The sequence below is a fragment of the Sceloporus occidentalis genome, unplaced genomic scaffold, assembly GCF_023333645.1.
Source record: "Sceloporus occidentalis isolate IW3139 unplaced genomic scaffold, rSceOcc1.0.p SCAF_3, whole genome shotgun sequence".
In the NCBI taxonomy this organism is placed as follows: domain Eukaryota; kingdom Metazoa; phylum Chordata; class Lepidosauria; order Squamata; family Phrynosomatidae; genus Sceloporus; species Sceloporus occidentalis.
In genome coordinates this window covers 72,593,202-72,606,011 of record NW_028316983.1, presented here as the reverse complement: position 1 = coordinate 72,606,011, position 12,810 = coordinate 72,593,202, and the positions used below count along the sequence as shown (strand labels likewise).

At 40.6% G+C, this 12,810-nt stretch overlaps 1 protein-coding gene across 1 annotated transcript in view; it reads right to left on the bottom strand.

The window, feature by feature from the left end:
* Positions 1-12,511, bottom strand: part of LOC149316201 (uncharacterized) — a 30,170-nt gene extending 17,659 nt beyond the window's left edge. Inside the window, exon 1 of the mRNA XM_089518634.1 lies at positions 12,351-12,511. Within this exon, the coding sequence (XP_089374760.1) occupies positions 12,351-12,423 (73 nt within the window). The 5' untranslated portion in view covers positions 12,424-12,511. The remainder of the gene's footprint in view (positions 1-12,350) is intronic.
* Between the last annotated feature and the right edge of the window lie 299 nt (positions 12,512-12,810).

The window sequence follows — 12,810 nt, the reverse complement described above, 5'->3', positions numbered from 1 at the left end:
CTTCTTAAAAGATAATATACAAACTCTATTCCTTGGAGACCAAAGCTAGTTTGGGCTAAGCATTGCTTACACAGAATGGAAATTGGAATGGCTCTAGAGCCCCTGTTGGGTTTTGGTGTTAACTACCATCAAGTCAACTTCAACTTATGGCAACCCTATTATTTTTTTATTATTTTTTAAAAAAAGCTCTCCAAGTCACCATATCAACAGCTCTGCTCATGTCTTGCAGACTTAGTCAAGCCGTGGCTTCCTTTATTGAGTCTATCCATCTGTAATGCAGTCTTCCTCTTTTCCTGCTGCCTTCTACCTTCTCAAGCATTATCGTCTTTTCTAGAAAGTTATGTCTTCTCATGATATGTCCACCACTTTCACTGGTGTCAAAGAGTATTATTTTGAAAGTGTAGGTGCACCTGGAGACTGTAGTAGTTTGAACATATCATAAGAAGATGGATTCTGCTCCAACTTACAGAATCCTGGGATTCTTCTAGTTTTGTGAAGCAGCAGCACTCTCTAGCAGAGGAGTCTAAAGAGCTTGCAAAACTACAAAAAGGATAGAGCTGCAGCACTTAAAGTGGTGTCAAATGGCAGTATTTCTGCAGTCTTGATGCACGCTCAGTTTAGTCATCTTGGCTACTAGGGAAGGTTCAGACTTGATTTATTCTAGGACTCATTAGTCTTCTAAGCAGCTCAAGATATCCATAGAATTCTTCTCCAGCACATTTCAAATGAGCTGATTTTCTTCCTACCAGCTTTCTCACTGTCCAGCTTTTGCAACCATGCGCAGAAATGGGAAATATGATGGCATGGACAATCCTAACTTTAGTATTAATTGATTTATCTTTACACTTCAGGATCTTGTCTAGTTCCTTCATAGTTACCTTTCCAAGTTCTAGTCTTCTTCTGATTATTTTGCCTAAAGTCTCCATTCTGATTAATGACTGAGCCAAGTTATGGAAAATCCTGAACTATTTCAATGTCTTCATCATCTCCTTTAAAATCATGTAAATAATCTGTGCTCATTCTTGTTGTTTTCTTAATGTTCAGCTATTAACCTCCCTTTGCATTTTCTTCCTTGAATTTCTTCAATAATAATTCCAAGTTTTTCTTATATTCTGCTAGTAGTTATACTGTCATCTATATATTTTGAATTCTTGATGTTCTCCCTCCTTTCATGCCTTCGTTTGAGTCTAATCATGCTTTATGTATATATTCAAAGTACAAGTTAAGCCGATAGGGTGATAAAATGCGGCCTTGCTTGACTCCTTGCCAATTGGAAATCATTCCGTTTCTGTATTCTGTTCTAGCCTCTTGTCCTAAGTACAGGTTACACATCAGGACAATCATATGTTCTGGCACATCCATTTAATTAAGACCGATCCATAGTTTTTAATGATCTACACAATCAAAGGCTTTGCTATAATCTATAAAGCATAGGCAGATTTTCTTCTGAAATCATTTGATGTGCTCTATTATCCAACATATGTTTGCAATATAATCCCTAGTACATTTTCCTTTTCTAAACCCAGCTTGGACATCTGGCATTTTTCACTTGGTATATAGTAGAGGTCTTTGTAGTAGAATTTTGAGCATCACTTTGTTGCAGTCAAAGGATATAATACAAAGTCTGACCAAATTATATCAGTAAGATTTCAGGGAAAACCCATCAATTTAACCATAATCCAAGTTTATTCTCCAACTACAGAGAGAGAAAAAGAAGAAATTGAAAGATTCTATGCTGGAGTCCAGGAGGCAATTGCTCACATATCAGAACAGGAATTCTTGTTGATCATAGGTGATTAGAATGCCAAAGTAGGAAACAGAGCAGAACCAAATACTGTAGGCCTAGGCTCAAGAAATGAAGCAGGAGAGTGACCAGCTGAATTTTGCGAGGCCCACAGTTTGTTCATCAAAAACATATTCTTCAAGCAACTGAAGAGGTGATTGCAAATAAGGACATCATCTAATGGCCAATAGAGAAACCAAAGAAATCAAGACTACAAATCAGAAGCAGAAGACAGAGAAGCTCAATTTTCTCTACAAAAACAAGACCAAGAGCAGACTGTGATCATGGACGCATAATGTCCAAAATGAGAGTAAAGCTAAAGAAGAACATTGAATGAGCCATCATGCCCCTGGTAGTATCAGGCAATAATGTGACAGAATCTGGGGCATCTTGACAGCTGCTATTGGCATATGTGCATCAGTGCAACTGATGCAGATCTCATGCGTTCTGTGTATATGTTCCTGGAGAATGAGGCTTTGTGCAACCATTATCATTATATAAGTCCCCTTGATTTCAGTAGGGTTTATTTCCATGGAAATGTACAGACATGGTACATGAACAAGAGCCTTACAGTTGGACCACATATGCAATTTTAATCAATTTAGCTGAAACTAAATCTATTTTAAAGCACATATCATTATATAGTAATAGCAATAGCATTTACATTTCTTTACCGCTTCATACAGAACTAAGTAGTCTCTAAGTGGTTTACGTGTAAACTAATTGTAAGTGGTTTACAACAGCTGGGTACTCATTTTAGCGACCTATGGAAGGATGCAAAGCTGAGTCAACCCTGGAGCCCTGGGATAGAACTCACAACCTTGTGGCTGCAATACTTGCTGCAGTACTGACATTTAACCACTGCACCATCAGGGTTCCATCTCATATTATATGAGTTTTACTTGATTATGTCATTAAAATTTCAGAAAAGCCCTATTGGAAACTCAAGAAGACTTAAATGTCTCTGTAGGTGGCACTTAGACAGCTTACAGTGAGTCAGCTTTCATTGCCTTTTCTTGGAGAGTGCTAAGGAAGGAAGAAATTATGAGACACATATTATGTTAGAAAAGCACTTTGCTTACTTCAGTGTCCCAAAGATTACCCAATGAAACACTTTAATACCTAGGATTTATATAGCACTGTCCACATGCTTCATCATAGTGATGTCTGGGCCATTTAGTATCTTTGATTCTAACTTACATTGGAGCTTTGTGCTGAAGAGAAAGCGGGGGAGACCCAAATAACCCCTTTGGAGGTCTTTTGAGGAAACATGGCATATCAAAGTAATAAATTAAAGTAAGACAAATAAAGTTGTTACAATAGCACTGCAAGGTAAACCAATATGGGCATTGAGCAGATGGTGATTTTGAGACTGTAATACATTATATAATGTATAATGTTATTTAGCATGGCTATGACCAAGGTAAGGTTTGGCCTGTGTTACAATTTAGTCCTTTAATCAGTAACATTTTGTATGTGGTAGTGGCTATTATATTTGTATCCCGCTCTTCTAAGGTAGGCAGTGCAGACAAATAATAATCAATATGTAATATTTGAGAATGTGTGAGAAAGAGAAAGAAGAAGGGAAAGAAAGAAGAAGAGAAAAAAGAAATGTCTTGCAATGAGATCTCAATAATTTTTTTTTTCCTGTGTAGGAACATCTAATGACAGAGTTTTGTATTCGTCATGGGGGGGGTTGATGGTGGCTTGCCAGGCTGTTTCAGAGTCCTGAATAATTTCATTCATCTCATTGCATGCGTTGACATCAAAATTCAGAGTGCATGGATCCAATTCATTTACTGCCAGAAAAGTAAAGGACACCTAAATTCTGAGAACAGATGTGTGACCAGGATACAAAATACTTAAATCTTGCAAACAGCAGTCCATAACAATATTGCCAGTAGCTGTCTCACATTCTCACAAAGAAAACCAGCTATTTCAATGATTCTTTAAACAGAGTTAGTCCCACTACCACTACACCATTAAGGATATCCCACAAATATTTTGTTTACAACAATAGAAACTGAATGGCCTTTAGTGCTATTTAGGCTGCAGTCCTGTACCTGCCTGAGAGTATGCCCCACTGAATTCAATGAAACTGATTTAGAATTGCATTTTCCAGGCACACATTTGACACAAAGGGCCAAAAGTAGAACATTGGGCTAAAAGTGTTTTGTGAAACCGATGACCCCTTTGTTCTTTACCCCACAGAGGTGAACTCGGTCTGACAACTCACCACCTCTTACCACAATTCTCATATCTGACCTGTAATATAGATATCCAGGGCAGCTCTCATCCCAGCCCTCTCTAAGCCATCTTTTCCCAAAGCCTCTTTTCCCAATGCTCTCCCCATGTGCTCTCCCATCCTCTCCAAGTAGCAAATGCAGAGAACACCAAGTTAGGAAAAGCTACTTTAAGCCCTACTAGTACTGCCCATAAATCAACCATGGAGCATTTATACCATTTACTGACTGAGGATGATTCCAGAGGTACCATAAAAAAGGTATTATGGAGCTATACCACCTTTCCCTTCTCAATGTATTTTTGTGGTTTTGTCAAGAAAAGAAAAAGATCAATGAAACAGTAGGAAAGCACTGGACCAAGTGCAATGATCATGTCTAAACTCTTGTCTTGCAAAATTCCCCAAAGGAAGCAATGTGGTGGCACAACAAAAACCTACTTTGGAAGCACCTTCTGAGAACCAGGATGGCCTTGGTTCATTTTTTACCTAACCTCCTAATCTACAAGGTGGTTTAAGCAAACCAACATCTCTCAGGCCCACACCCCATGAATTCTATGTTCCTTTTTTTACAGTAGGATAAAGTTGAAGGTGGTATGATCACTTCTGTAGAACAATCATCCCCTGAGGTTCATTTGTGCATCTTTTTCACAAACATGCTGGCTGAACATTCTAAGAGTTTCAGTGCAACAATGGCTTAAATCCAATTACTTGGGCCAACTAGAGTAAACCCACTGAATCAACTGCTGAATGATATCCTGACACCTATATAAATCTCCATTGATTCCACAAAGTTTAGCAATTAGATTTAAGCAGCAGAAAACAGTTTTCTAAGTTCTGGTCTCATTCATGCAAAGATAAATTGTGCAAGTCATACCTTTCTGTCATTGTCTTTGGTTAGCAGTAAAACAATGTAGAAATAAGTTTGTTAGGAAGATGTTTCTATGCTATTGATTTGACAGCACTAGCTTCTTCTATCAGTCACATACATAGTGGCAAATTGTGAAGAGCAAATGTTGGTTATTCCCTGTTCAAGATGAAGCCTCCCTAAAATACATTGCATTACAACTGGGATAACAATATATTGTTGCTTGAAAATACAGTTGCTTCTTCTCCACTGCCTACTGCTGCTACAGCTACACTCATTAGGATTAGAGAGATTAGTGTGTTTGGGTGTGTATACATCAGAAAAAATTCCCCTTGCTAGTAGGGGGAAAAGTCCTCGTACTTTAGCTCTGAAAACCCTGCTTCTGCTATATCACTATGATTTACTGTTTTATTTATTGATTATATATTTTAATTGTTAATAGCCTTGAGCAAATTTGGAAGAGCAGCATACAAATGAAATACAGTAAAACCAAAATATCAATAAGTCACTATGCTGAAATAATGCTTGCTCCAGAGGCTTTGAGGCCAAAATACCTGGGCCACAGCTATCCTTTTGATATACCTAACTATGACATACCTCGTTCTGTTTAACAAAAAGAAATTGGTCTATTATGTAATAATGTCTCAGTGTCCCAAACATTTTGGGACTACAGACCACAAGTCTATACCAGATACTTTCACCAGAAGCGTTGAACATCATCCATTTACTTTAGTTCCCCTGGCATTTGCATGGTTCCTGCTCTATGACTGAAGTTTCCACATAGAATGGAGTTCTGTTCACATGTCAAAACAGTTAGCAAGATTATTTGTTTGTAGTCGGTGCTCTGCACGAGGCCTCTTGGAATGAACAAGCTCCATTTAATTTCCAGAGCTGGCAAGACATGTTTAAGGGAAAACACACTACTCACATTAACAACTGTGTTACACACTGCTCCCAGTGTATCTACAGCCTCAAAGTAACAGAGCATAGCTTGGAACTCTGACAATCTAAGCTTTATCCCCCTCTGAAAATCAGGGCTCCGTTGAAGACGTGTATGTAGGGAAGACAAGCAAATACCTACTACCACTCCCCCAGACATAGCCAGAGGCCTTAGGGAGGAAAAACCAAAAATAATCTGAAGTTTTATATTTTTAAGAGCCACTGAAGGAAATGGGTTTCTGCTGTCAACTGGAAAAAACTACCTATACTGTTGAAATTCAAGACAAGTACCTGCTTGGCTAATCAAGAATGAGCTGATAGATAGGTTAGAGATCTTGGTACAGCTGACATTGAGCAATTCCATATGGGAAGTTTTCTTTGGTGAATCTACAACTGGATTTATAAGCAGTTAACATAAGTAAGCATCATCTTCCCAGACATCTTTTCAAAGACAAATAGGTTGGATTATTCCCTTCATTATCCTTATTCATATTTTAGAGGTCATCAGGAGCATCTCTTCCATGCTTTCCAGGAAAAGATATCCTCATCATCATCCTAGCCAATGGCGGATAGCTAGGAAGGTCTTCAAAGAGTACAAAATGTATGGCTATTTTCCTGTGCTGGTATTAGCACAAGAAGGAAACTTATAATTTTGTCCTTATCACTGCCAAATCCACTAAGGTGAGCAAAACATTGTGCAGTTTTGTCAGCAGGGACAACAACAGGCTCTCAAAGACTGTCAAACATACACAAATAGCTACACCTACACAAATGGCTGGCACCTCACCTGACCTCACATTCCAATATAAGTTATTCATAGTTCATACAGTCCAACAGAAAAATGACCAGCCGTCTTTAAACCCAACAACTTTCTAGATTATTTTTGTGCATTTCCTTGTGATTAGTGCCATCTTCAAACCTTGGAAAAGGAAATGCCACTGAACTAGAGCTTCTTTTGGAACTAACATAAACTTTGATGTTAAGAGTTTTCTGATGTTAATGAATATTTATAAGAATACATATTTCTGCATTATAGATGTGTTTGAAGCACTGCAACCACTGTCTATAAATGATAGCATAGAAAGTGCCATATTCTCTTTTCCAAATGTGAGAAGGAACTAAAGGGACCAATTTAGCTGGATGGGGATAGTTCTACTGATCTAGCTTGCAAGTTTGTTGAAAGGATTACAAAGATTGTTAATATGAAGTTGTCATATTTGTGTCATTCTCTCTGAGGGGCCACACATACATCTTCTCCAATGCTGGAAACCCCACAGCATTAAATCTCTCCTGTGTTAGAAAGTCTTCTTATTTTGAATTGTGAATGCAGTTGTTCTTTTCCAGTCTACCACTGAAAACAACACCTACTTATAAAGATCAACAAGTTGCTAATTTGAACTTGAAAAACTGAGATTGGCTTTCAAAGGTCACCCAATAACTTCAGATGGAATTTAAGTGAAGCCTGCAGCTCTTTAAAAGCAGCAAACATAGTTTGGATGCATGTTACAGGGGAAATAATAGAGATTGCACATGTCATTTCTCAAAGATGAACATAACCTCCATATATTAAGCATTGATTACCTTTTAGCCCTCTCCCAAATCAAACAGCATTTTCTGAGTAACACAGACAAGGCATTAATACATGTTGCTTTTAAACCGCTATTTCACTGGCAAAGAAGTGGCTCAGGCGATACTCACTGCACAACGACACAGCTGACCCATTAATGCAACTGTCTAACAACTAGTGTGCAAATATATTTTTATAAAAACTACCATAATAACCAGTGCAGAAAAATAAAAGACAACACCAAGAAGGGAGGAATGAGAGACCTTTTCCTCAAGATCCAGGAACTCAAAGGAAAATTCAAACCAAGGGTGGGGATGCTCTATAACCAGAAGAGGAACATATTGTAAGACCAAGAAGAAATAAAAAGATGATGGAAGCAATACACACAAGAGAAGAAAAAAAGAATGACACATGGAATGAAAAGCCATACAAAGAGGAACCCCAAATCCTAGAGACAAGGTAGAAGGTGCAGCAAGAGATATTGGGAAGAATAAATCAGCATGAACAGATAATATCTCAATAAAATTGCTAGAGTCCACACACAGAGACAGAATCAACTCTAGTACAGTAGTCCCTTCCCTTATGTGAGTGGATCCGTTCCAGACCCCCTTCCCTGCAAAAGGGAATTTCATGTAAGCTCAAGCCCCATTAAAGCCAATGGGACTTGTGCTCGTGGCGGCACGTTCTGGCGTGTGGTGCCATTTCTTCTGGCGCAGTTTCCAGCATATGCTGGAAGCTGCATAAGGCGCACCCACATATAACGCAGGCACACTGTAATTCTAAAATATGCCCAAAAATATAAAAAAGAAAATGGTGGACAACAGACTGGAAATGATCAGCATACATCCCCACCCACAAAAAATGAGACACAAAAGATTGCATCAATTATAAGACCATAGCATTAATTTCCCACACATATGGAGATAGAAATCCCAGAGCTGCAAGTGGGGTTCAGAAAAGGAAGATGCACTAGGGACCACATTGTAAACATACAATGCTTAATGGAGTGCACCAAGGAATTCCAGAAGAAAAACAGAATGTGCTTTATATAATATAGGAAAGCTTTGACTGCATAGTTAACAAGAAGCTATGGAATGCAATGAAAGACATGAGAGAGCCACTACATTTGATAGTTCTGATAAGAAATCTGTATTTAGGAAAAGAGGCCACTGTTAGAATAGAATATGGAGAAACAGAGTGGTTCCTAGTTGGTAAAGAAAAGTTCCTCTGGGATTTCTATCTCCATATGTGTGGGAAATTAATGCTATGATCTAATAATTGATGCAGTCTTTTGTGTCTCCTTTTTTGTGAACGGGGATGTATGCTGATCATTTCCAGTCTGTTGTCCACCATTTTCTTTTTGATATTTTTTGGCAAGGATGCATTCTATTACCACTTCTGTCAACTCTGTTCAACTAGTATGCAGACAATATCATACAAAGAGTAGGTTTAGACTCAGAAGAAGGGGGAGTGAAGATACAAAAAAGGAACATCAATAATTTAACATATGCTGATGACATCATACTACAACTGGAAAACATCATAGACTTGGAACAACTACTAAGGAAGGTAAAAGAAGAAAGTGCAAAAGCAGGCTTAATGCTGAACATAAAGAAAACAAAAATAATGACTATGAAGGATCTACATAAATTCAACCTACATAAATAAAATCAATGAGGGAATTGAAATAGTTGGAGTTCCTGTACCTTGGATCAAACAATGAACAGAATGGAGATTTCAGTCAAGAAACAAGAAGAAGACTAGGAATGGAAAGAGCAGCCATGAAAGAACTAGACAAGATCCTAATGTGTAAAGATATACAATAGGGTACTAAAGTCAGAATCGTCCAAGCCATTATATTCCCAGTCACCATATATATGGTATAAGAGTTAGACAGTGAAGAAAGCTGACAGAAAGAAAACAAATTCATTTGATATGTGGTGCTGGAGGAGAATGCTGAGAATTGTGGACAGCCAAAAAGACAAACAAATGGGTCCTTGATCAGATCAAGCCTGAACTCTCCCTGGAAGTCAAAATGACGCCAGATAGATAGACTCAATCAATGTCACAGGTATAAATTTATAGGACCTAAGCAGAGGAGTGGAAGATAGAGGGGTCTTAGAGATGTCTCATCTACAGGGTCGCTATGAGTCAGGAGCAACTTGAGGGCAGTTAACAACAAGTGCATTTAAGACTGTGCCCTTGCATGACATTCCTACACAAACCTCCCTAAGCTCAGTGGAACTTCTGTGTGAACATGCACTGGGCAAGCAGCCAAGTTGTACTTGTCAAGACTACAGTTATAAAAAAAACAGCTATTGAATTTAGTCAGGTAGCAGAAACAGTTGTATAGCCAATTACCTGTAAAACAATTTATCAGTGTTTAAAAATATGTAATATGATGAACCTGTACAGCTGAAGAAACATAAGCCCTCCACTAATGTGTTTAACCATTTTAACTAATATATATTCAACTTCTTGATAAATTTATCAATTTTTTATTGTGCAATTATCAGGCACTCTGGTTATTTAACCTTTACCTCCCTATAGATGAAGAGGAGCAATTCAATACATAATGTCCGATATTGCATAACGGCGTATTATAGAATCAGAGAACCATAGAGTTCAACCCCCTGCCATACAGAAATACACAGTCAAAGCACTTGGGACAGATGGCCATCAAAAACTCCAAAGGAGGAGACTTCATCACATTCTAAGGCAGTGTATTCCACTGTTGAATGGCTCTAGTCTTACCATCAGTCTTACCGAATTTGCGTGTGGTAGTCTATCACGCAATAACGTGAAACCCCATGATTGCGTTCAGATTGCCATTGGATTATACTTCCAATTTCCCTTGTCTGATAAACTCCCAAGTCTCAGCCCCACCCCTTCAATACATTGCGGATGAAAGAAAGCTCAAGGGACAAAATAGCTGGGTATTTATGTGCAAAAGAAGTGCAAGCTTAGTTTTGTACTGAATGCCAATTCTTGGACTAGCATTAGTTCAGTGGCCCTCTGCAGCTGCCATCTAGACAACCCAAGAAACTACCATTCACAGAATTCCTTAGCATTGAGCCTTTATTGAGCTATTAAAGTGGTGCCAAACTGGATTATTTGTGTAGTGTGGATGCAGCCAAGGTCTCCCTCAGAGACCACTCCAAATAATGCTCTGCCATCATTCAAAACCACCACCACCCCTTTGACCTCCAGTCGAGAGCCGAAATTGATCTCTCCGTAAAGTGGGGCAGAAAACAAGGGCACGTCTCTTCATCTCAGCCATGGAAACCCACTGGGTGACCCTGAGCAAGTTACACTCTCTCAACTTCAGGGGAAGGCAAAGGCAGACCTCCTCTGAACAATTCAAAGATATAGCGTTGTTATTCTGTAGAATCAGTATGTATAGAAATCTTGTAGCTAAGAGACTAACTGAAAGAAAAAAATGCTACCAGCTTCCTTCTTACATAGCGAGATCTTGTAGCACCTTTGAGACTAAGAAATTGGCAGCATGAGCTTTCATGGACTTCAGTCTACTTGCTCAGATGCATTTCTTTCTTACAGTTTGTCTCAAAGGTGCTACAAGATCTCTCTGCATGCTCCTCTGAACAAATCTTGCAAGAAAACGCCACGACAAACCTGGCTCAGCTGTCAGCAAAGACCTTAGGCAAGTCACACTCTCTCAGCCTCAGGGGAAGGCAATGGCAAACCCCCTCTGAATAAAACCTCCCCCCCCCAAAAAAAACCAGGATAAGTTTGGCTTAGGGATGCTATAAGTCAGTAATTACTTGAAGGCACACAACAGTAAAAGGCACCAGTGTTCTTTGGCAGGGAAGGCAAAGGACCTTGTAAAATGACAGTATTTAAAGTGGTGTCAAACTGTGTTACTTTTACAGTGTAGAATGCAACCCAAGTCAATTGGTCCTAAGGGTTTTGTGGATGCCAGACACACCCTGCTACTTGCAGACCCTTGAGAGAACCGCTCCTCCTTTGTTGTTGCCTGCCTTCAAGTCCTGTCTGGCTTTAAAAAACAACCGATAATTGTTTTTCTTGGCAGGTTTCTTTGGAGAGGGCTTTGCCATGGTCATCTTTCCTTTGAGGCTGAGAGAGTGTGACCTTGTCCAAGGTCTGAGTTGACAGAGCTGAGCTGGGCTTTGAACCCTGGTCTTCACAGGATTACCAGAGGCCCTCCTTTTCCAGGACATGTCCTACATTTCAATCTTCTGTCCAGGAGGAATTCCACAATATCCTCCATTTTGAGCAGGACTAAGAAGCAGGATTTTACATTTCTATGCAGGGTGACCAGAAGCATGAATTTACATTTATAGGACTGTTTTTCACTTTTCTTTGGTCCTGTCCTCCCTTTGTCTTCAATGTCCTCCATTTGGAGTCTAAGAAGTATGAATTTACATTTCTAGGCAGGGTGACTAAAGGTCCTCCTTTTTCAGGACACGTCCTCCTTTTCCACCTTCTGTCCAGGAGGAATTCCAAAGTGTTCTCCACCGAGAAGCATGAATTTACATTTATAGGAGTGTTTTGAGCTTTTCTTTGGTCCTGTCCTCCCTTTGTCTTCAAGGTCCTCCATTTGCAGCCCGACTAAGAAGCATTGATTGACATCCCTAGGCAGGGTGACCAGGGGTCCTCCTTTCCCAGGACACGTCCTCCATTTCCACCTTCTGTCCAGGAGGAGTTTCCACAATGTCCTCCATTTGGAGCATCACTAAGAAGCCTAAATGGCTATATCTAGGAGTGTTTTTTCACTTCCCTTTGCTCCTGTCCTCCCATTTCCCTGGAAGGTCCCCTCTTTCGCAGTGCCTTCTCCCTCTCTTGCCTGGGCTAGCCTCTGGACATCTGCCCCCCCCCCAGCCCCCAGGGTCTAGGAGCCCCAGTCCAGCCCTCCAAGCCCTGGGCCACTCTGCCCTTGCCCTGGTGCCTGCCCTGGCTCTTGGAGCCCCCTTACCTGGCAGCGGGAGGAGCAGAGTCCCTGCCAAGAAGAAGAAGAAGAGGCAGCAAGCGGGGGCCAGGCTGCCCATGCTGGGCTGGGATCCGCCAAGGAAGGGGCCAGGAGGAGGAGGAGGAGGAGGATGCAAGTGGACCAGAGAGGCTGCCTTGCTCTCCAAAGGCTAGCCCAGCAAAGAGGGAGGGAGGCAGGCAGGCAGGCACTAGGCAGGCAAGGAGGCACTACTGCTGCTGCTGCTGCTGCCACGTGGTTCCTTCCTTCCCCAAAGCCCCAGCCAGCCAGCACTAGGTCGCCTCCTCTTCCCATCGCCTGCTTCATGCCCACTAGATCGCCTCCTGCTGAGCCCCTGGGCAGCCTCTCGCCCCCTCCCCGGGAAGGGCCAGCCCCAGGCCAGGGCTCCAGCCATCAGTCCCCATCCTCTGGGATGCATTTTACCACCCGGTAGACTTAGAGAGATCTT